At 40.4% G+C, this 26,318-nt stretch overlaps 1 protein-coding gene and 1 pseudogene across 1 annotated transcript; both read left to right on the forward strand.

The window, feature by feature from the left end:
• The first annotated feature begins 599 nt into the window (after positions 1 to 599).
• LOC123451601 lies at positions 600 to 769 on the forward strand (annotated as a pseudogene).
• A 10,164-nt stretch (positions 770 to 10,933) lies between these two features.
• Positions 10,934 to 12,229, forward strand: LOC123450731 (ABC transporter B family member 25-like; the record flags this gene model as incomplete). The annotated part of the gene is given in 6 exon segments (XM_045127843.1): positions 10,934 to 11,048; positions 11,150 to 11,282; positions 11,486 to 11,561; positions 11,715 to 11,780; positions 11,872 to 11,979; positions 12,110 to 12,229. Coding segments are annotated over 6 exon segments (618 nt in total), but the record flags the coding sequence as incomplete, so codon positions are not given.
• Positions 12,230 to 26,318: the final 14,089 nt, after the last annotated feature.

Here is a 26,318-nt window from a genome sequence, read left to right on the forward strand (position 1 = left end):
CGATCAAGAAAAATCCAAAAAGGTACGTGCCAACATTATAAATCTCTCTTGCAGGTTCGTTTCATCCAACATACATATTAACAGCTATCTTCACATGATTTACAGGACTGCAACCGACACAGCAAAGATTTCTACCTCGAGGAAGAAACTGCACCTTGACTGAAGAGACCACGCTTCATCAATTTTGAAGCTACTAAATAAAGGCAGGAGTTTTGCGTGCGTCCATCCTTTCTGGATGTATTATGTTTTGTTAATAATTATGTCCTCTGTGTGCGACATTTATTTCGAATTCCAACTTAGGTGATCATAATATTTAATATGCAACTTCTGGTTTATCCTTTCTGTACTCATCTTTGCAACTGAATCCATCCGAGTTGAGTGCTATTTTTTCTGAAACCTTGAAACAATCTTAGGACACCTTCATACACAGTGCTTACTTTTGTGTGAATGATAATGTTCTGATGTTATATCTTGTTTTCATCATTGCTTACATTCTCTCTTCCAAGTTAGATCTATAATGCACTTGAAGCCTATGATGATTAAAACCTATATCTTCCGTTCTTCTGTACTTTTTGCATTGTTAATTTTGTTCATCTTAAATTCCATGTGAAGATTCTCAGACCATAGGAAGTGTCGTATGACACTGTAAACCAATATCTTCAGCTGCTTCTGACATTGTAAACTTTGTGGTTTGGTCTGTTCCGAAATCTCTATTTGCAGCTGGTTTGGTTCAGCTCTGTGTGTGATTTTAAGCGGGTCTCTGAGGGATTCTCTTGAATTCTGTTAGCATTGTATATGGTTTGTCCAAATAGCTGGTTATTGTGATGATTTTTTATAATAGCTAACCGGTTGTGATAAATATGATGTGATCAATTGGGGATGCATTTATGGCAATGATGATACGTTAAAGACTTGTTTCAAAACATTCGCAGTTCCCGCCTAAGAGCTTTCGCCCTGCCAGGCTTGAGAGCCAATGCTTATCCTTTCTGTAAGGACCCATACTTTCTGCAAGATTTATGTTTTGTTAATAATTAAGTCGTCTGCGTGCGACAATTTTTACCCACTTTAGGTCGTCATAATCTTTAGTTTGCCACTTCTGCTTAATATGTTCTGTGAGGACCATTGTTCCCATATAAATGATATAACACAAACCTTCCTTATTTATCACAGATAATGATGTTGTGACTATTTCTTACATTATAATCCTTCATCTCTTTTTCCATGTAACATACATTGTATTATAATACTTGGAATGTTGTGACTATATAAACTGCTTACTCAGAGTGTTTTGTGAAAATTATCTGTCAAGTTGCTTCACAAACAGAATATGTTTTACAAGCAGTCACATTCTGCTCGACACTTGACTTCTTCACCTTCAGCAACTATGTAGGATGTCTCCTCCCTGATAATTAGCTTATGATAAAGATGGTGTACTCTGAACTGAAGGTACTTCCAAAAAACATTATGCCCGGCTTATGCATGTCATGACTTTCTTAATCGTAGATATGTGTCCATGATTGTTTTGTAATAATGCAATTTAGTAGAGCTGAAGGAAGGCCACTGGAAAAATAAACCAGTAATTAGGAACTAGATTTGATTTCCATGATATTTGATGTCTATATCTGATTAGTGCTAATAGACAGAGTATTTTTTAACAGGACAATAGTCACGATGTGGATGCGGATGCGATGGATCTTAAACAATGCATGACGAGTCACCCTTCCACTCGCGTTTTTGCTCAAAGCGTGTAAGCATCCTGATACTTGATAGTTTGTACACATGAGCTCTATCTTACTGGAAACATTAGTTAACAATGGTGGGGAAATGAAAATTGTTAATCGGAAGCAAAGATAGTAAACGAGACACTGAAACTCGGTCTCAAGCAAGCTCTGAGTACTGTAATGCTCATGTAACAAAAATGGAACTATTTTGCATAATGATCGGACTAAGTTTTTTTTTGTCTAGAAAGTTGTTGGCCTATTTTTCGGAGGGCTTAATGTTGAAATTATGCCCTAGAGGCAATAATAAATGTATAATTATTATTATTATTCCTGTATCAAGATAATAGTTTATTATCCATGCTATAATTGTATTGAATGAAGACTCATTTACATGTGTGGATACATAGACAAAACACCGTCCCTAGCATGCCTCTAGTTGGCTAGCCAGTTGATCGATGATAATCAGTGTCTTCTGATTATGAACAAGGTGTTGTTGCTTGATAACTGGATCACGTCATTGGGAGAATCACGTGATGGACTAGACCCAAACTAATAGACGTAGCATGTTGATCGTGTCATTTTGTTGCTACTGTTTTCTGCGTGTCAAGTACTTATTCCTATGACCATGAGATCATATAACTCACTGACACCGGAGGAATGCTTTGTGTGTATAAAACGTCGCAAGGTAACTGGGTGACTATAAAGATGCTCTACAGGTATCTCCGAAGGTGTTAGTTGAGTTAGTATGGATCAAGACTGGGATTTGTCACTCCGTGTGACGGAGAGGTATCTCGGGGCCCACTCGGTAATACAACATCACACACAAGCCTTGCAAGCAATGTAACTTAGTGTAAGTTGCAGGATCTTGTATTACGGAATGAGTAAAGAGACTTGCCGGTAAACGAGATTGAAATAGGTATGCGGATACTGACGATCGAATCTCGGGCAAGTAACATACCGAAGGACAAAGGGAATGACATACGGGATTATGCGAATCCTTGGCACTGAGGTTCAAATGATAAGATCTTCGCAGAATATGTAGGATCCAATATGGGCATCCAGGTCCCGCTATTGGATATTGACCGAGGAGTCTCTCGGGTCATGTCTACATAGTTCTCGAACCCGCAGGGTCTGCACACTTAAGGTTCGACGTTGTTTTATGCGTATTTGAGTTATATGTTTGGTTACCGAATGTTGTTCAGAGTCCCGGATGAGATCGCGGACGTCACGAGGGTTTCCGGAATGGTCCGGAAACGAAGATTGATATATAGGATGACCTCATTTGATTACCGGAAGGTTTTCGGAGTTACCGGGAATGTACCGGGAATGACGAATGGGTTCCGGGAGTTCACCGGGGGGGAGCAACCCACCCCGGGGAAGCCCATAGACTTTGGGGAGACACACCAGCCCTTAGTGGGCTGGTGGGACAGCCCCAAGGGGGCCTATGCGCCAAGAGAAGGAAATCAAAGGAAAAGAAAAAAAAGAGGGAAGAAGGGGGAAGGGAGGGGGACTCCTCCCACCAAACCAAGTCCAACTCGGTTTGGGGGGGGAGTCCTCCCCCCCTTGGCTCGGCCGACCCCTTGAGGGTCCCTTGGACCCCAAGGCAAGGTCCCCCTCCCTCCTCCTATATATATGGGGCTTTTAGGGCAGATTTGAGACGACTTTCTCACGGCTGCCCGACCACATACCTCCATAGTTTTTCCTCTAGATCGCGTTTCTGCGGAGCTCGGGCGGAGCCCTGCTGAGACGAGATCATCACCAACCTCCGGAGCGCCGTCACGCTGCCGGAGAACTCTTCTACCTCTCCGTCTCTCTTGCTGGATCAAGAAGGCCGAGATCATCGTCGAGCTGTACGTGTGCTGAACGCGGAGGTGCCGTCCGTTCGGTACTAGATCGTGGGACTGATCGCGGGATTGTTCGCGGGGCGGATCGAGGGACGTGAGGACGTTCCACTACATCAACCGCGTTCCCTAACGCTTCTGCTGTACGATCTACAAGGGTACGTAGATCACTCATCCCCTCTCGTAGATGGATATCACCATGATAGGTCTTCGTGCGCGTAGGAAATTTTTTTGTTTCCCATGCGACGTTCCCCAACAGTGGCATCATGAGCTAGGTTCATGCGTAGATGTATTCTCGAGTAGAACACAAAAGTTTTTGTGGGCGGTGATGTGCGTTTTGCTGCCCTCCTTAGTCTTTTCTTGATTCCGCGGTATTGTTGGATTGAAGCGGCTTGGACCGACATTACTCGTACGCTTACGAGAGACTGGTTTCATCGTTACGAGTAACCCCCTTTGCTCAAAGATGACTGGCAAGTGACGGTTTCTCCAACTTTAGTTGAATCGGATTTGACCGAGGAGGTCCTTGGATGAGGTTAAATAGCAACTCATATATCTCCGTTGTGGTGTTTGCGTAAGTAAGATGCGATCCTACTAGATACCCTTGGTCACCACGTAAAACATGCAACAACAAAATTAGAGGACGTCTAACTTGTTTTTGCAGGGTATGATTATGATGTGATATGGCCAACGATGTGATGTGATATATTGGATGTATGAGATGATCATGTTGTAATAGAAATATCGACTTGCACGTCGATGGTACGGCAACCGGTAGGAGCCATAGGGTTGTCTTTATACTAACATATGTGCTTGTAGATGCGTTTACTATTTTGCTAGGATGTAGCTTTAGTAGTGATAGCATGAGTAGCACGACAACCCCGATGGCAACACGTTGATGGATGATCATGGTGTGGCGCCGGTGACAAGAAGATCGTGCCGGTGCTTTGGTGATGGAGATCAAGAAGCACATGATGATGGCCATATCATGTCACTTATGAATTGCATGTGATGTTAATCCTTTATGCACCTTATTTTTCTTAGAACGACGGTAGCATTATGAGGTGAACTCTCACTAAAATTTCAAGACGAAATTGTGTTCTCCCCGACTATGCACCGTTGCTACAGTTCGTCGTTTCGAGACACCACGTGATGATCGGGTGTGATAGACTCAACGTTCACATACAACGGGTGCAAAACAGTTGCGCACGCGGAACACTCGGGTTAAGCTTGACGAGCCTAGCATGTGCAGACATGGCCTCGGAACACATGAGACCGAAAGGTCGATCATGAATCATATAGTTGATATGATTAGCATAGGGATGCTTACCACTGAAACTACTCTCGACTCACGTGATGATCGGACTTGGGATAGTGTAAGTGGATCATGAACCACTCAAATGACTAGAGAGATGTACTTTTTGAGTGGGAGTTTAGCATATAATTTGATTAAGTTGAACTCTAATTATCTTGAACATAGTCTAAGTTCACTTTGAATATATTTGTGTTGTAGATCATGGCTCACGCAAGTGTCATCCTGAATTTTAATACGTTCCTAGAGAAAGCTAAGTTGAAAGATGATGGAAGCAACTTTGTAGACTGGGCTCGTAATCTTAAGCTAATCTTACAAGCTGGAAAGAAGGATTATGTCCTTAATGCTGCGCTAGGAGATGAACCACCCGCTACGGCTGATCAGGATGTTAAGAACGCTTGGTTAGCGCGTAAGGAGGACTACTCTATAGTTCAATGTGCAGTCTTGTATGGCTTAGAACCGGAACTTCAACGCCGCTTTGAGCGTCATGGAGCATTTGAGATGTTCCAGGAGTTGAAGTTTATCTTTCAAAAGAACGCCCGGATCGAGAGGTATGAGACCTTCGATAAATTATATGCTTGCAAGATGGAGGAAAACTCGTCTGTCAGTGAACATGTGCTCAAAATGTCTGGGTACTCAAACCGTCTAGCTGAGTTGGGGATTGAACTCCCACAAGAGGCTATCACTGACAGAATCCTTCAATCACTGCCGCCAAGCTATAAAGGCTTTGTGTTGAACTACAACATGCAGGGGATGAACAAGTCTCCCGGCGAGTTGTTTGCGATGTTGAAAGTCGCAGAGTCTGAACTCCGTAAAGAGCATCAAGTGTTGATGGTAAGCAAGACCACTAGTTTCAAGAGAAACGGCAAAGGCAAGAAGGGCAATTCGAAGAAGAGCGGCAAGCCTGTTGCCAATCTGCCGAAGAAACCCAAGGCTGGACCTAAGCCTGAAACAGAGTGCTTCTATTGCAAGGGTATGGGTCACTGGAAGCGCAATTGCCCCAAGTATCTGGCAGATAAGAAGGCGGGCAAAGAAAAATCACGTATATTTGATATACATGTTATTGATGTGTACTTAACCGGCTCTCGTAGTAGTGCCTGGGTATTCGATACCGGTTCTGTTGCTCACATTTGCAACTCGAAACAGGAACTGCGGAATAGACGAAGGCTGGCGAAAGACGAAGTGACGATGCGCGTAGGAAACGGTTCCAAGGTTGATGCAATCGCCGTCGGCACAGTGTCACTTCAACTACCATCGGGATTAGTGATGAACTTAAATCATTGTTATTTAGTGCCTGCGTTGAGCATGAACATTATATCTGGATCTTGTTTATTGCGAGACGGTTACTCTTTTAAGTCTGAGAATAATGGTTGTTCTATTTCTATGAGTAACATCTTTTATGGTCATGCACCGAATGTGAGAGGATTGTTCATATTGAATCTTGATAGCGATACGCATATACATAACATTGAGACCAAAAGAGTTAGAGTAAACAATGATAGCGCCATATTTTTGTGGCACTGCCGCTTGGGTCATATTGGTGTAAAGCGCAAGAAGAAACTCCATGCTGATGGACTTTTGGAGTCACTTGACTTTGATTCACTTGACACGTGCGAACCATGCCTCATGGGCAAGATGACTAAGACTCCGTTCTCCGGAACAATGGAGCGTGCAAGTGACTTGTTGGAAATCATACATACCGATGTGTGTGGTCCAATGAGCGTGGAGGCACGCGGCGGATATCGTTATTTTCTCACCTTCACTGATGATTTAAGTAGATATGGTTATGTCTACTTGATGAAGCACAAGTCTGAAACATTTGAAAAGTTCAAGCAATTTCAGAGTGAAGTGGAAAATCATCGTAACAAGAAGATCAAGTTCCTACGGTCTGATCGTGGGGGTGAATATCTGAGTTTCGAGTTTGGTACTCACTTAAGACAATGTGGAATTGTTTCGCAGTTAACACCGCCTGGAACACCACAGCGTAATGGTGTGTCCGAACGTCGTAATCGTACTTTGTTAGAGATGGTGCGATCTATGATGTCTCTTACTGATTTGTCGTTATCATTTTTGGGTTATGCATTAGAAACAGCTGCATTCACTTTAAATAGGGCACCATCAAAATCCGTTGAGACGACACCATACGAACTGTGGTATGGCAAAAGGCAAAAATTGTCGTTTCTTAAAGTTTGGGGATGTGATGCTTATGTCAAAAAGCTTCAGCCTGAAAAGCTGGAACCAAAGCGGAAAAATGCGTCTTCATAGGTTACCCAAAAGAGACAGTTGGGTACACCTTCTATCTCAAATCCGAGGGCAAAGTGTTTGTTGCTAAGAACGGAACTTTTCTCGAGAAGGAGTTTCTCTCGAGAGAATTGAGTGGGAGGAAGATAGAACTTGACGAGGTTGTCGAACCTCTCATCCCTCTAGATGGTGGCGCAGGGCAAGGGGAAACCTCTGTCGTTGCGACGCCGGTTGAGGAGGAAGTTAATGATGATGATCATGAAACTCCAGTTCAAGTTTCTGTTGAACCACGCAGGTCGACGAGATCACGCGCTACTCCAGAGTGGTACGGTAATCCCGTTTTATCAATCATGTTGTTAGACAACAATGAACCTGCGAATTATGAAGAAGCAATGGTGGGCCCAGATTCCAACAAATGGCTAGAAGCCATGAAATCCGAGATAGGATCCATGTATAAGAACAAAGTGTGGACTTTGGAGATACTACCTGAAGGCCGCAAGGCTATTCAGAACAAATGGATCTTTAAGAAGAAGACGGACGCTGACGGTAATGTGACCGTTTATAAAGCTCGACTTGTGGCAAAGGGTTTTTCACAAGTTCCAGAAATTGACTACGATGAGACTTTCTCACCCGTAGTGATGCTTAAGTCCGTCAGAATCATGTTAGCAATAGCTGCATTTTTCGATTATGAAATCTGGCAGATGGATGTCAAAACGGCGTTCCTTAACGGTTTCCTTAAGGAAGAGTTGTATATGATGCAACCCGAAGGTTTTGTCGATCCTAAAAATGCTGACAAGGTGTGCAAGCTCCAGCGATCCATTTATGGACTGGTGCAAGCATCTCGGAGTTGGAACAAACGCTTTGATGAGGTGATCAAAGCATTTGGGTTTGTACAAGTGATTGGAGAATCTTGTATTTACAAGAAAGTGAGTGGGAGCTCTGTGGCGTTTCTAATATTATATGTGGATGACATATTACTGATTGGAAACAACGTAGAGCTTTTGGAGAGCATAAAAGGTTACTTGAATAAAATTTTCTCTATGAAGGACCTAGGAGAAGCTGCTTACATTCTAGGCATTAAGATCTATAGGGATAGATCAAAACGCCTGATAGGACTTTCACAAAGCACATACCTTGATAAAGTTTTGAAGAGGTTCAAAATGGAACAGTCCAAGAAAGGGTTCTTGCCAGTGTTACAAGGTACGAGATTGAGTAAGACTCAGTGCCCAGCAACTGATGAAGATAGAGAGCATATGCGCTCCGTCCCCTATGCTTCAGCCATAGGCTCTATCATGTATGCAATGCTGTGCACTAGACCGGATGTTAGCCTGGCCATAAGTATGGCAGGTAGGTTCCAGAGTAATCCAGGAGTGGATCACTGGACGGCGGTCAAGAATATCCTGAAGTACCTGAAAAGGACTAAGGAGATGTTTCTCGTGTATGGAGGTGACGAAGAGCTCGCCGTAAAAGGTTACGTCGATGCAAGCTTTGACACAGATCCGGACGAGTCTAAGTCGCAAACCGGATACGTATTTATTCTTAATAGGGGTGCAGTAAGCTGGTGTAGTTCCAAGCAAAGCGTCGTAGCAGATTCTACTTGTGAAGCGGAGTACATGGCTGCCTCGGAGGCAGCTAAGGAGGGTGTCTGGATGAAGCAGTTCATGACGGATCTTGGAGTGGTGCCAAGTGCACTGAATCCAATAACCTTGTTCTGTGACAACACTGGTGCCATTGCCTTAGCAAAGGAACCAAGGTTTCACAAGAAGACCAGACACATCAAACGACGCTTCAACCTCATCCGCGACTACGTCGAGGAGGAGGACGTAAATATATGCAAAGTGCACACGGATCTGAATGTAGCAGACCCACTGACTAAACCTCTTCCACGGCCAAAACATGATCAACACCAGAACTGTATGGGTGTTAGATTTATTACAATATAATTCACATGGTGATGTGAGGGCTAGATTATTGACTCTAGTGCAAGTGGGAGACTGTTGGATTTATGCCCTAGAGGCAATAATAAATGTATAATTATTATTATAATTCCTGTATCAAGATAATAGTTTATTATCCATGCTATAATTGTATTGAATGAAGACTCATTTACATGTGTGGATACATAGACAAAACACCGTCCCTAGCATGCCTCTAGTTGGCTAGCCAGTTGATCGATGATAATCAGTGTCTTCTGATTATGAACAAGGTGTTGTTGCTTGATAACTGGATCACGTCATTGGGAGAATCACGTGATGGACTAGACCCAAACTAATAGACGTAGCATGTTGATCGTGTCATTTTGTTGCTACTGTTTTCTGCGTGTCAAGTATTTATTCCTATGACCATGAGATCATATAACTCACTGACACCGGAGGAATGCTTTGTGTGTATCAAACGTCGCAAGGTAACTGGGTGACTATAAAGATGCTCTACAGGTATCTCCGAAGGTGTTAGTTGAGTTAGTATGGATCAAGACTGGGATTTGTCACTCCGTGTGACGGAGAGGTATCTCGGGGCCCACTTGGTAATACAACATCACACACAAGCCTTGCAAGCAATGTAACTTAGTGTAAGTTGCGGGATCTTGTATTACGGAACGAGTAAAGAGACTTGCCGGTAAACGAGATTGAAATAGGTATGCGGATACTGACGATCGAATCTCGGGCAAGTAACATACCGAAGGACAAAGGGAATGACATACGGGATTATGCGAATCCTTGGCACTGAGGTTCAAACGATAAGATCTTCGTAGAATATGTAGGATCCAATATGGGCATCCAGGTCCTGCTATTGGATATTGACCGAGGAGTCTCTCGGGTCATGTCTACATAGTTCTCGAACCCGCAGGGTCTGCACACTTAAGGTTCGACGTTGTTTTATGCGTATTTGAGTTATATGGTTGGTTACCGAATGTTGTTCGGAGTCTCGGATGAGATCACGGACGTCACGAGGGTTTCCGGAATGGTCCGGAAACGAAGATTGATACATAGGATGACATCATTTGATTACCGGAAGGTTTTCGGAGTTACCGGGAATGTACCGGGAATGACGAATGGGTTCCGGGAGTTCACCGGAGGGGCAACCCACCCCGGGGAAGCCCATAGACTTTGGGGAGACACACCAGCCCTTAGTGGGCTGGTGGGACAACCCCAAGGGGGCCTATGCGCCAAGAGAAGGAAATCAAAGGAAAAGAAAAAAAAAGAGGGAAGAAGTGGGAAGGGAGGGGGACTCCTCCCACCAAACCAAGTCCAACTCGGTTTGGGGGGGGGAGTCCTCCCCCCCTTGGCTCGGCCGACCCCTTGAGGGTCCCTTGGACCCCAAGGCAAGGTCCCCCTCCCTCCTCCTATATATATGGGGCTTTTAGGGCAGATTTGAGACGACTTTCTCACGGCTGCCCGACCACATACCTCCATAGTTTTTCCTCTAGATCGCATTTCTGCGGAGCTCAGGCGGAGCCCTGCTGAGACGAGATCATCACCAACCTCTGGAGCGCCGTCACGCTGCCGGAGAACTCTTCTACCTCTCCGTCTCTCTTGCTGGATCAAGAAGGCCGAGATCATCGTCGAGCTGTACGTGTGCTGAACACGGAGGTGCCGTCCGTTTGGTACTAGATCATGGGACTGATCGCGGGATTGTTCGCGGGGCGGATCGAGGGACATGAGGACGTTCCACTACATCAACCGCGTTCCCTAACGCTTCTGTTGTACGATCTACAAGGGTACGTAGATCACTCATCCCCTCTCGTAGATGGATATCACCATGATAGGTCTTCGTGCGCGTAGGAAATTTTTTTGTTTCCCATGTGACGTTCCCCAACACTTAATGCTGCATCAACCCTGTCGGTTGTTATTGTTGTTATTTATGGAGCTAGATTAACCATCAATGGTCACATGACAACCGATGCTCTTAAGGCATTCATCTTATACAGCCTTACAGGTAAGATTCACAGAGTTTATAAGGGGAACCTCTGTTTTCACTGTCATGATTATGTGTATGCTGACCTTTCTGAACAATTCATCCATCTCTTGAGTATGCAGTTGGCTCGTCAGTCTCTGCCTTGTCAGGATTATACACAACTGTAATGAAGGCATCAGGTTCAAGCCGTAGAGTTTTTCATCTTCTTCACCGTATTTCCTCGATGAAAAATTTAGGGAACAAATGTCCAAAAAAGTGAGTTTCATTGCCCATCAGCTTTCTTCGTTGATTATGCCTATGTTCCATGCTATACCCTTTTTTGAGAAAAGGTTGCATGCTATACCTACCTTTTATTATTGTCATTTCCTTCCATTTTACCGTGAGTTTCATTGTGTAGCTTTCTTGGTTGATTCTACCTATGTAATACTGCAGTAACCTTACATTATTTTTCATTTTAGTGAAAATGATGGGTAAGTTGAGTTAGACGATGTCTAGTTTGCATATCCTTCTCGTCCTTCTCATCTGATTCTTAAGGTAAATATACTATTTCATTCTCATCTTTGGTGCTCTTTCCTATGAATTTGTACTGTGTTTGGGATAACTTGGATGACTTACTGAAACACACTTTTAGTAAGCATACATGACGGATCTCAATTAGATTTTATATCGGTGTCGTCAATATTTCAGGGAATCACATTGAAGCTAGCTTCAGGCTCAATGGTTGCACTTGTTGCGCCAAGTGGTGGTGGAAATGTAAGCCCCTAAGTTTTGGTATTACACAATATGAATCGTTTCTAACTTGCTACTCTCAATCATAACTTCCGGTTTCTACATTCTGTTGCAGACTACAATTGCATATTTGATTGAAAGGTTCTATGACCCTATAAAGGGAACGATCTTGCTAAATGGAGTGCCTATGGTAGAAATTTCACATCAATATGTCCATCAAATGGTATTAGTGTCGTCCAACTCTTTTCTATAAAATATTTTTTTTAAACTTTTTCTATAACTGTATATCTGGCTTCAGAATTATTTTTTCCTCCCTCAGATGTTCAATTTTTTTCTGAACCAAATGCTTTCAGGTAAGCATAGTTAGCCAAGAGCCTACACTCTTCAACTACCCCATCGAAGAGAACATTGCTTATGGATTGGGGGGCAAAGGGAGCTACGCCGACGTTGTGAACGCGGTTGTGAGTAACTGAATTTTGGAACTATTCTTAAGCATATCTCTCAGGAGTTAGGACTGCAGGACCTGAATAACTTGCGGGTGCAAAAAATAGCGAACGCGCATGACTTCATACCTTCGGTCAACACAAAAACTAAAAGGTTCAACATTCAGTTGTCTTTTTGAGTTTAATTTTTGACTAGGTTAAAATGAGCTAATGAAAGCCAGACATTGTTCTGCTTGTGTACCATCGTATTTTCATTTTGACATAGAGGTTCATAACTGCTTTTCTTTTCATTTTTGCCTCAGCAGGGGTGCTTGCTTCCTCCCATCGCCACAAGCTTTGCTCAGTCGACATATGCATGAGCAGGATACTATCATAGGAGTCTTCTGTGCTGCTGCTCAACTCGCTCTATGAGGTGAGTATTTGTTTCAAATTTAGGCTGTACCATGTACTTACGTGGTGTACAACCACCAATATTTATTTCTAGACTGAAAATTACTTGGTGCATGACATCCCGCCTGCTTTTTACCTACCACTAGGAAGTGCGTCAAGACGTGATCAGGATAACAAGGATCACTGTTACCTTGTACGCATGCGACTCATTAACTCACCCCCATGCCGTATTCGCCCACAAGCTTGCCTCCCACTGATGCCTTCCCTACGTTCGCAGCCTTGCAACAATACCAGCAGCTGCTCCAAAATTTGCTGCGAGGTAAAAGGATCCATAGGGCTTCTGAAACAGAATTTTATTTAAGGAGATTTGTTCCAGGTAGAGGAATAGAAGCATTGTTTCTCCGGGCAGGTACTGAGGTGTTACGGATTGGAGAACCATATGCCTAAATGGCACGCAAAGGTGCTCCTTCTGACCTGCATCTTCAAAAGAATCATGTGATGCAGCATACCAAAATGTTACTATTTATGACATTGATCCAACAAATAATGACATATGTGTTATGGGTCAACTTCATAAGTGATCAAATGGTTTCAAACTAGCAAATCTGAAACTGTAGGGTTGTATAGTAAGACTTATAGTCTCAGATTATTTATCCTGGTATTTCAATCTTCTCAACTCACTCCAGCTTGTGGCTATGCCCAGGATGGTGGAAGCTTGTCCCAAATCAAGAATGATATTCTTTCGAATCAAAAAATTTAAATGATATTATTTCAGATCTGAATATTTTTGAAACAGAATTTTAATTAGGGAGATTTGTTCCAGGTAGAGGAATAGAAGCATTGTTTCTACGGCCTGGTAGTGAGGTGTTACGGATTGGAGCACCAATTGCAGTTATTGAGCACCATGGCACGTAAAGGTGCTCCGTGTGCCCTGCAACTTCAAATTATTCATGTGATGCAGCATACAAAAATGTAACTTTTTAACAGACTGATCCAACAAATAATGACATATGTGCTATGGGTCAAGTTCATAAGTGAAAAAATGTTTCCAAACCCGCAAATATGAAACTGTACGGTTGTATAGTAACAAGTATATTCTCAGATTATTTATCCTCGTATTTAATTCTTCTCAACTCACTCCAGGTTGTCGCTGTGCCCAGGATGGGGGAAGTTCATCGGAGCCTTCATGCAAGTGGAACATGATAGATCAGACACGTGGCCATCCGCGCTTCCAATCCTGATTTAAGACAGTACGACAAGACATCCACGTAAACCATTGCTTTCTTTCTTTCTACAGAATAACTGATCATTAAATAAATAATTATTTTTTTTCCTTCCTCAACAGTTACAAGTACGTAATAAATAATGAAAACTGAAACTCAATAAAACTTAATTATTGCCCACCATTAAAAATGATGTAATGATCATTAATGTGCCTCTTGGCATAACCTGCAAGGCTGCAACTATAAGTACACAACATCTCAAACACGCAATCTCAGAACAAGAACCAGAATTTTGTACGACAAGGTACATTGCCTTCATATCATGCCCTCATCATATCTCTTCCATTCTTCTTTTACTCGTGACGAAATAATGATTATATTTCGTGCACATGAAATACCGTTCCACAGACCCAATTTGCAAAACTCATTGCAAAGCCAGCCTTCAATCTGTTGACGAACTAACCAGCGACAATGAGGTACCATCAGCTACATAACCCAACATCATTCTTTTTAAACTGCGTGTGTTACTAATATATATTTTATAATAAATTTTTTCTGTAGGAAAAACCATCTAGAAGTAAACAACTAGGTACAAATCATACAAGGATACTTCCATGTCTAATTACCTTCAAAATGCCTCCAGTATCTTCACAAGGAAAGAGAAAGGAACCCACTCCTAATGAACCAGATGAAGATCCAAAGCTAGAACATATACATTTACCTAATGTAAGTACTTCTAATCATACTCAATTATCACATATAACTATTCAATATTATTTTTTAAAACTTTCAATTCATTATTTAGGTGCCTCCAGTATCTTCACAAGAAAAGAGAAAGAACCCAATCCTAATGAAATATATGAAGATCCAAAACCAGAACTTATACATGTACCTGCTGTAAGTACTTCTTACCATACTAAATTATCGGATATAACTATTCCATAATAATTGTTAAAACTATCAATTCAATATTTAGGTGTCAGCAAAGGCAAAGGTTTCTAGACATATCCTTTTAACAGAGATAACACACACACTTGGATTATCTATATACTACAATGGATGTATACATGAATCCCTGCTCCAGATAATAGGTTGGATAGAATTAGAGGTACCACCAACTGAAGGAAATGGTTTTGCAAACAAGGGAAAATTCTACGGGGATGCTGCACATACGATACATTATGCATTGGAAAATGCATGCCAGACTGCCATCACACACCTTATGACCAAATGCAGGGTTCATGTTGATGATGCAAATTACACTGAAGTTTTGGATCTACGAAGAAAACTATTTGCAGCCACAACCTTTGAAAACTTATTCAATGAAAGTACCGATGTCAAAACCAGATATATGGCTGCTCTAAAACAATCCAAGGAACACTTAGTGCACACCATCCGTCATATTTGTATTGACAGTGTTGGCTACCTACCAATAAAGATAACAACAATAGATACGAACAACAGCAGCAGCAGCATTGAAGTACAATATATTGGACCTCTTCCAGCAGTGTCTCCAAAAGAAAAAATGGCTAATGCACTAGCAACCTTGGCATCAACAAAACTCGTGGTTGGTCTTCATTGTAAGTACTAAACTAACTATCAATTAGCTAACATTCCAACTGTTTTTTTAACATACATGCTTAACTTTGAATTCCTAATCTTTTGCAGGAAAAAGAAGACATGGTCTCCTACGCTTCCATCCAATAAAAGATTCGAGCTACTTCATGGATGTTTCAAAATTTTGCAAGAGAAACAAAGAGATGGCCTCCTACACGTGCATCCAATAAAACATTAAAGCTACTTCATATATGTTGCACTTTTTCTTAATTATGTAGTCTGCATGTGACAATAATCACCGGGTTTTATGATAATCGATTTTACTTTGACAAGTTTGTGTTATCTGTTATTTCACGACTAATGCTCCAATCTCAATATAATAATACAATACTGTTCAATATCTACATTCATCATGTCGAGGTATATATTCTAAGATACATAGGCAAAACCTACATGTACAAGAGTAAATGAAAAAAATTATGTCCACCATTTGCCACAAAAAATATTTTAATAAACACTAACCATATAGTAGAGCGTCATAGCCCATACATGTCTTGCGTTTACATCATTTCTCAACAAAACAGGTTTGGACCACATGAGTTTACGTCACCAAGTTCGTGTCCCTGAATCAAACGTTTCTAATCATCTAAGTCGAAAATAAACACGAACTACAACAACACAAATTGATTGGATTTTAACATTTATAGAGATGACACATCTTACAGTCTAGACCTAACCGATAATACTCGCATGCTTGCAATTGGAGATGCACTTCCTGCATCCCATCCTCCAAAACTCTTCTTTCAGTTCACACCGGACACTGCAACCCTCACTGGTCCACCCGTCAAGCATCCGCAGGATGTTAATTATGGCCTGCACGTAGGAGTCGCCACGTCTGCTATACGTAACGTTGGACGAGACATTGAAGTGCTTGCTATCATGAGCTGGTGTGATTCTGCATAAACAAATAAAGATATAACAACCCCGCTCCCTATTCTATTATCAGGGCCAATTTCGGCTCATATTAATACTTATATAGACATATATAGTATGTTTACAAACAGCCTGACTCACTGCTGATTTGCTTGGAGCCCCAAAATCGTTCATGTTTCTAACATAGAAGACGTGATTTCTACATCATTACGGATTTTAAAAAACCTTGTAATATGATGACAACTACCGTTGCTTTGGTGCTATGGTACAACAGTAGGACGATATTACATTGTTCTCATATGGTGCAAAATAATCGCTGCCATAACAAAAACATGCTCTATATATCAACAACCACAAACTGCTGGACCACAAAGTAAATAATGAATTTCTCTACCTATTTAAGCACAGCGCAATGCTGTTTTCTCTTTGTCTCGCCAATATGGTCCTGGAATTATGGAATAGCACATTCTTCACAGTTCTAACATGAGATACAATCATGTAATGTGGTTTCTTTTGATACAGGAATTGTTTATTTTAGAGGGCTATCCATGCCCTCTTGATATTTTGAAATGTGTGCATAAATAGAAACATAAATTTCCAACTTTACTCTGGTCAGTAAGTACCCTACTAACCTCTTTGATGGCTCCATGCAACAATTAATGGTCCACCCGTCAAGCATCCAAAAGATGATCGCGTTGCCCTATATGTACGAAGTGCCAGAATACATGTTGAATGTAGGACGTGAGCCTAGAAACTGGAAATCCCTTAGGAAAGGATCTCTCTAAAATTTTATTTTCAAGAACATTCTTTACTTCTCATCTCTTCGGATTTCATCAAATGTTCTCTCTCACCTCAAATAGTTAGACAATGCCCTTTCCCCTCTGACCACATGAAGGATCAACGGGGTCCCATTTCAAAGTAAAGAGAATTTCACCATGCATTTGAAGAATTAAAGCTGCACCAATTGAAGACTCTCAAGAATCGAAGAATTCAAAAACCCTGAAGCGTTCGAATATTTATATGACCATTAGAAGTCCAAATCCATGTTATATACCCACGTTAGATACGATGATTGTGAGCCGTCATTGGTGTGTTTTCCGACAGCCACAAATAAAACCTATTCTCAAAAAAAAATTGTTTGTATTGTGTGTATATCCCTCTACCCGCTCTCTCTTACCCATCTCATCCCAAAAACCTTGGACCCAGTAGATGGCGTATGAAGCTGGACTTGTAGTCTCGGGACCAATGACCTAGCTGGAGGCTGATATATGGATTCAGAACATGGAGAACCACTTCGGGAGCAATTTGATGTCAAGGAAATATGAAGTGGCACACGCTCTTCAGTACTTTACCCAAGGTGCTGCTATTTGGTGGAAAATGCACCATGCCATACAAGGATTTAGTGGAGCAGAAACTTGGGACAAATTCAAGAAGACTCTGTTAAGATCCCGTCTCATTCAGAAGAGCTATGATAATCCGATGAAGAAGCCGTGTGCATGCAAGATCTATGGAGAAATAGGACACACCCAGGAAGAACACAATGATGGATGCCCTCATTGTGAAGAAAATCACTCATCAGAGGAATGCCCAACCAGTAAGGTGACTTGTTTCTTGTGTGAAGGAACCACCCACTACCCAGCCCAGTGTCACATTTACCCCAAGGTGCAACAAGTTGTCAAGCAGCAGAAAGCAATAATGAAGGAAACGCTCAAGAATAAGATTCCAGAAGAACCTGTGATGAAAGAAAATATAGAAGACCCTGATGGACAAGGTCTAACCACATTTTTCGCCAATGCATGCTACTCATGTGGAGAAGAAGGACATTATTCACAGGATTGCACGAAGGAAAGCCATAAGTATATGGGAAACTTCCCGACAGAAAAAGTAGAGTTTGATCCTCACGAAATGGAAGAACTGACCAGAACAAAGAATTCCGGAAAGAAGAGAAAGTACACTCGGAAAAGCCAAATCTCTGCAGATAAGGATCTGAGTCATGTTTTAAATGCAAGACGTTAGGTCACTATGCCAATATGTGCCCAACAAGGAAGCGGGAAACCCGAGGAGCAAAGAACAAACACCAACAAGCCTCGAGATAGGTCGAAAGTCGTTTCTTTTCGTTGCAAGGAAGCATGACATTATGCTAGTAATTGTTCACATGGGAAGAAAGCTAATATGGAGTAGTTAAGTCTTGACAATGACAATAAGTGTGACATGAAGCACTCTTGTTTTCATGAGATTATGGAGTTGAATTTTGTAATAGAAGACTCAGAGATTGTAATAACTTCATGAATCAATAAATTTATTGTTTCATGATTTCCTATGTTGAAACTGTATGCGTTGTTGCTCTATGAACAAAGATCTCTGAACAATTATGAGGACATGAGAAGATATGGTCTATGCAGGCATGAGTATATTTCATTTTAAGTGTGGTAGTAATCGGTAAACCCACAGGATCCATTGAGTAGGAATGAACCATGCATACCAAGGAGACACATACATTCCTCTGAGTACCCATTTTTCTGACACCTGCACATGACAACCCTCTACGAGTCCTTTCTTAAGGGCCCAGAGACGATCATGGCCCTGACTAGTGATCATGATTACCCAAAAAACCTGAAGGACATGATGAAGCACATTCATCTTGAAGGAGATGCAGTCTACAATGGCTACCCATTCATGGAAAGTGGAGTGGAACTATGGTATGTGGAAGTACACCTCCACCATGTGAAAGGAGTTTGTCCAAAGACTATGGGGCAATACTTTTTCATTTCACGTGTACCACGAGCAACGTTCTTTGATGTTGCTCGTGAAGCTGCCATGGAAGCCATACGTCAGATTGGAGAAATACTTGAAGCAAGACTTCGTCATACCCAGGAATACCTGAGTGAAGTGCATGCGGAGATGATGGAGATGAAGCTCATGGCCACCATGATAAAGCAAAAGATGGATGATTTCAAGGAGCACCTCGGAAGGTTCCAGTGGGACTAAAAGTATCTCCAAGGGAGACAAATGAATAAAGTTGGCAGGAATGCTTGACCATACCGAACAATGTGGATGACAGCATTTGTAATAAAGTTATTTTTGAATTGGAGTTTTGAGAAGAAATTAAGGATGTAATAAAGGATTGAATATGAAATGAATATGATTGATGGATGAACCAATACCTTTTGATGGTAAACACACCCATGGGAAAAGAAAAGTATCCCACAGAGTGGAGTGTGAACCAAAAATAAGTCTGAGGATTTTTATTATATGATGGTTACCCCAAGAGTATGATGGAATGAAACACCATAGGATTTAAAGGCGGAGTAATTCCAAGTATGAGTTAAAGTGGGCCTGCAACCCATAGACCCCGGGACTAATACGGATCCAGCACTACCTTTATGAAGAAAGAAACTTGGAAGAAACTATGATGGATCCGCAAACGCTTTCTTAGGAGCATACGAAAACTCGAGAGTTGTGAAGATATGATAGATGTTTTGTTCAGCTTGCAGAACCAATGGATTATCCGAACTTCGTTCGTGGACAAGAGAAATTCTGCAATGGTTGTGAGGATGCCCAAGCGTTAGAATACGAGATTCACTAAGCCTTATACAAGGTAATGATTTCAGTGCGACATGGCTTTGCCACCATGACGATTTACTCTTATCATTCTCTTGTTGTTCGGAATGGTAAATCTGAGAGACTTACCCGTAGTGAGAGATGACGTTCTTTGAATCTTTTGTTTAATCCTTAGAATGGTATGATGAAGACCCATGTACATGGCACTTGTTGTCACGCGAAGGAAACCTTACGGTGAGGATGAAACCAAGACCCCTCTCTGTGCAAGATAACCACAAATGGTAGACCACCATGAGAATCATCGATATGTTATTTAGAATTGATCACGAGACTGTCAGTTAAGGAGACTCAGTGACGGAAGAAGCTTATATCAACAGAAGAACCCTCGATTTTCATGGAGACGTTATGAATATAATGGAAGAGCTTCACCAAAGTAGTTACCATGAAGAATGTGAGGAGCCAGCTGCCAAGACCCCACTGGATTGCTAAAATTTTGAGAGACCAGTAATTCTTATTTTAAGTGTGGTAGCATCCCACTTTGCAGGAGATTGGATTTGTTAGAAGACCCCCAAACCCTAACCTTTTCTTTCTAGCCTCTTCGAATCTCGAGGACGAGATTCATTTTAAGTGTGGTAGGTTTGTAACATCCCAAATTTTGGAATGTTAATATAATTATTAGAGTGATTGTTTTTTTGTTTGAGTGATTGAACTTGAGGGAAATTTGAAACTTTTAAAAAAAACTTTGAATGAGAGGGAATAAAATGACGTTCCCCTTTTTCCTGTGAATTCAAATTCATAGATATAAAAACAGTGAGAGAGTATAGCATGACATCTTCAACTATAAAGAATTTGAATCAAGGTGGCATTTGAATTTCTTTCGATATTTGATTCGAATTATTTTGGCACAAGATTTCAACCACAAAATTTTCGTGACAATATACTTGCCAAGCAAGAAAGAGAGGAGGTAAGATGACACCCAAAAAAAGGTCAGTAGAAAAGAGTGCCAAAAAATTTAAAGACAAAATTTGGGTTTTATTGGATTTTTTTAGAAAAATAAGTTTTTATAAAGTTTTTATTTTCTGAAAAATAAAATGCCCACGTGATGAGAAATATTTTTCTGAGAATTTTGATATATAATACTTCTATATTTGGAGTTATATTTATTTTCCTTTTTATGTTCTACTTTCCTATTATAATAAAAAGGAAAGAAATCACTTTTGTTAGGAAAGTACCTGGGCCACGTTAGGAAACGAATCTCGCCCAATCCATACCTTCTTCTTCCTCATCACGACCTTCCTTCTGTGGCCATGACAAAAGCTTCCCACGAAGCTTCCTCTCCTAGATTCGCGGGATTCCTTCCCTTCCCGCAACTCCCACCACCCCTATAAGATTGCCCCTCCTCTCCTCGTTCCATTTTCTCCATCAGCTCGCCCTCTCCCTGCCCGTAGCCATGGCGCCCCCACCATTGTTGTTCCTGCGAGGAGCCGAACAGAAGGACGCCGAGGAGCCCCTGACGCCCCATTCCTCGCCTCCAGGACCCCCTCCGCCGTTCCCCCTCCCCTCGCTGGTGTGCCCCTCCCCTCGCCAGAGCAAGCCCCACCTCGCCGGCTAACCTCCCACCCACGGCCAACCTTCCAACCACGGCGAGCTTCAAAAAAATCCCGTCACAAATTTTTTTCCAAAAAAAGAGCAAACTTATTAAATTCATATTTATTAGTCTATAACTCCGAATTAGTTGATTCTTTTTGCATTAGATCACAAATTTCTTGTAGTTTCCGAAAATATATAATTTGACTATGTTTGAACTTATAAAATTTGAGTTAGAAAAGATTTGGTTTAACTATTGTTTTGCTTATACCAGGAGTTTAAAATAGTTTTTAAATTAATTCTTTTTGCTACTGTTTCGTATTGATCATATCTTTCAGTAGTTTAAGTTTCAATTTTTTTAAATATTTTTACTTTGCGTTATCACCAAAACAGATTCTGTTTTAGTTCTTTTAGGATTATAGCTATTTCTTTTTCTATATTTGTTTTTAAATTATTTTATTTTATATTTGAGAAAGTTTATATTTTGTTTTGTGTTAGATAACAGTAGGTTTTAAACACAAACAAAATTTTATTTGTATTTGTTATCATGAAATCAATTCTAGTTCTCTAATAACTTGCAATTGATTTCCCTACTAGTTTACTCCCATTTGAAAATACTTTCAAATAGTTTTATGAAAAATACTTTATTTTATATTAGTTAAATTTATATTTTATTATCTATTATTTTACTATTTTAGTGTTTTATTTTTCAGTTAGAACAAAAACTATTTAGTGTTTGACGTAGTAGAAGACTCCCTAGTTTTCTTTGAACTTTCCTTTGGATTCTTATTCGCTCTCTCTTATTGATTTTGATTGCATCAACTTTTATTGTTGTTTTGTATTTGATTGCTAGTGTGAGTGCTTATGTGAATACTATGTTTTCTTATATAGATTACATCAGAGAGTGATGAATAGTTCTATCAAGTTATTTCTCGAGAACGATAAATCTTCTTCATCAACCTCACCACGCAAGTCACGTTGATCATATTATTACCTATGTTTTATATGCATTGTAGTTCTACCTTTCTTCAACCAATTGCATGCAAAGTAGGTACTTGGAAATTTTAGATCTTGATGTAGTATCATGTGGTAGGCACCCACCCCCTTGTTACTCTGGTCGGGGCGTTGTTATGCTATGCTCCTAGTAGACGGGGTTATGGTTGAGTGTTTACCATGAGTGTTGTGAGAACTTAATAATCAAGACCTGAAGACTTCAAGACTTGCAAGACCTCAGAACAAAATATACCTCTGGGTGAAGGACTTTTTAGATGGGCTCCCTGGAGAAAACAGTGGACGACCCCGGATGCATGGGGAAGCGCCATGACAACTTGCGGAAAGCTTCACCCAGGCTCAAAGAGATGGACGGGTATTTTCAAGACCCAAGGCTTACATGCACAGCCACAAGTCATTATGGGCTCTGGCTTGGTTGGACAACGCGGCGACTCTAGACAGGCGGTGCTAGCAGATGTAGAAGAACGGTAGGATTGGATGGGCACCGACAGGGGATCAGCGGGACCCGTTGAAAGACCATGTTTTGATCATCCGGTCTTCAAACACCCTGAAGTGCGAGGACATACTCGAAGGCGATCAAATCTTGTGGGAAACATGTGCAAAACTCTGCAGAGTACCCAAACCTAATCGATTAGCCGTGTCCACGGTCATGGACAACTTGAGCCAAAGGAACTGAAACTATCAGGAATTCTCAACACTGTTATATATATTTGATGTGGGTAATATTGATAACTTGGGTATGAGAACTGGTTCGTGGAACCATCTCATTAACAACCAACTACGTAGTAATATTTTGCTTTTAGCCCCTCTCTTGTTGTAGGAGAAAACTTTGCTTTCCGCTAAAAACTTACAGCCCCACCTGCCATATATGCATATAGTATAGATGTTATTTTTACCCCTCTCTTTTGTGACTTGCCGGCATATTCAATATGCTGACCTACATGGCTGCAACGTCTTATGTTGCAGATACTTTCTTCGATGAGTAAGAGTACGATTCAGGGTTACAGTCTGCACTCAACTTGCCGTTGGTGTTTATTGGGACTCCCCTCCCTTGACTGTTTCCGCTGATATTTTAAGGTATATATCAATTTTACGTTATTACATGTGATTGCACTTTGATATATATATACATTGATGTACTGTGTGTGCCAGCATACTGATCCAGGGATGGCACAGATACACAGAGGATTGACTCGTTTTGAGTCAGGTCGCTACAGATATGGATGTGAAGAGGTAGATTCCAAGACCCCAGAGGATTGTTAAAATTTTGAGGGACCAGTAACTCTCATTTCAAGTGTGGTAGCATCCCACTTTGCAGGAGATAGGATTTGTTTGAAGACCTCCAAAACCCTAACCTTTTCTTTCTAGCCTCTTCGAATCTCGAGGACGAGATTCATTTTAAGTGTGGTAGGTATGTAACATCCCAAATTTTGGTATATTATAATATTTACTAGATTGATAGTTTGTTTGTTTGAGTGATTGAAACTTGAGTGAAATTTAAAACTTTTTAAAACTTTTGAATGAGAGGGAATAAAATAACTTTCCCATTTTTCTTTTGAATTCAAATTCATCGATTTAAAATCAGTCAGAGAAGATAACATGACTTCTTCAACTATAAAGAATTTGAATGAATGTGGCATTTGAATTTTCCTTTGGTTTTTGATTTGTATTTGTATTTTTATTTTTTGGCACAAGATTTCAACCAAAAAAAATTTCCTGACAATATACTTGCCAAGCAAGAAAGAGAGGAGGTAACATGACAGCCCAAAAAATAGAAGTCAGAAAAAACTAGTGCCAAAAATTTTAAAGACAAAAATTTGAATTTTATTGAATTTAAAAAATATATATTTTTATAAAGTTTTTATTTTGTGAAAAGTAAAATGTCCATGTTGTAGGAAATTTTATTCTGAAAATTTTGATATATAATATGCCTATATAAAATTACTCTCTTAATTTCGTTTATATTTGTTTTCGCTGTTTACTTTTAAAATATAAAAAAAGCACTATTACGAGGAAACACTGTTCATCTGAGGAAAAAAAAAGGGGCTGGCCGGACTTGCGTGTGGACTGGCCGAAATTTACTTGGCCCATGGGCATTTGGTCCCTCATTTTCTCCTCTTTTCGTCAATGTTTAGTCCCACATTGCCTACCTAATAATTTTTAGACCTTCTTTCCACCTATAAATATAGACCCATAGGAGCATCCAAAAGTCATCTATTTCGGGTTAAATCAATCTTTTGGTTTGACTAGGTTTATTAAATAAAAATGTTTTCTTCTCTTCGGCGGGATTTCTCGAAGTCGTCTCCTCATTGAAATTAATTCTTACTCTGCATTCTAAAGGTATTTCTCTTCGTATTTTTTTCTTTTATACTCCCGTAGTTTATAATTTCTAGACTAGTATTCCTACACTAGTATCCGATAGAGTAATTAGATTTATGCAATTAGCCTCTGTATTTACACATTAGTCCTAGAATTCTTTTAGACATATCACTTTTCTTCCGTAAAACAGCTTGGCCCTGATTTTTTAAATAGCCATAACTTTTTACTCGTTTATCCGAATTAGATGAAACCAACGCCTAGAGTTTCGTCTTGATCCCACATATCCGATGAACCTATCATATCAGCTTTTTGAAATTTTCAAATTTCAAAATTTGTTCACACTCATATTCAAACTTCTTTTGATCATATCTTTTTATCCGTAGCTCCGTTTTAGATGAACCCAATTGCGTCGGATTCGTATCAAAGTAATCTTCCCGTTTGTATCATTAGTTATAACTTTTCAACTTATAATTTTGATCAAATCAGATTTATCTATTAGTGCCCAAAAGTGTTCACATCGTTCTAAGCCGATTCAATGTTATATTGAAGTATTTGTATCTTTTGATCCGCTATTTCAAATTTAGTAATTCTTTTTTATACACTCTCATATTGATCTCCTATATCCAGTAGAATCATTAGTTTCGACCTTTGAACCTTACAAATTTGAGCGATTCAAATTTGTATTCAAACATTCATTTGATCTTATCTTGCAAATCGTACCACCTTTTCAATTGATTCATTTTACCCCTAAACACTCATGTCATATATTTTTGTACGTAACCATCGTACTTCAGTTCAACTTCTCTTGACCTTCTGAATGCAAATTCAATTCATACTTCAATTCGCTATAACTTGTGTTGTAGTGCTCCATTTCAAGAAATTCTTTCTACAAATAAATTCTTATGTCTTATACTATTTGTCAAACAACATTCATGTTGTTCTCCCAATATTTTTTATCATCTCCCATAGTGTATGCAAGTCGAGCTTATATAGCGATAGTTGATCATCCTTTAACTCTTTTGAGTTGACCCCTTTCACCTTTTCTTTTGCAACACCATAAGGCCCTATCTTTTCTTATTAAATCTTGGTATGTTGTTATTTTGCACCAAGACATGTTTTGTTCTTATGTTCTTTTGGCTCTTCCTTTTGGCATGAATGTTTATTGAATGCTATTTCATTTACGATAGATTTCTCGGAGTGTGACGAGTAGAATTATCAAGATTACGAGAGCGACTATCTTCATCAAGTAATACCAGGCAAGTTCACGTTGATCATATTTTACCTATGGTTTTATTGCATTAGTTTCAACCTTCTTCACCCATTGCATGCAAGTAGGTACTTGGAAACTTTGATTATTGAGTAGTATGTTATGATAGTCACCCCTAAACCCTTGTTACTTTGGTCGGGACGTTATTTTGCTATGCTCCTAGTAGACGGGGTTTGGTTGAGTGTTTATCATGAGTGTTGTGAGAAAATTAATAATCAAGACCTGATGACTCCAAGACTTGCAAGACCTCACAATGAAATATACCTCTGGG

Source organism: Hordeum vulgare, chromosome 4H, assembly GCF_904849725.1.
Source record: "Hordeum vulgare subsp. vulgare chromosome 4H, MorexV3_pseudomolecules_assembly, whole genome shotgun sequence".
Lineage (NCBI taxonomy): Eukaryota > Viridiplantae > Streptophyta > Magnoliopsida > Poales > Poaceae > Hordeum > Hordeum vulgare.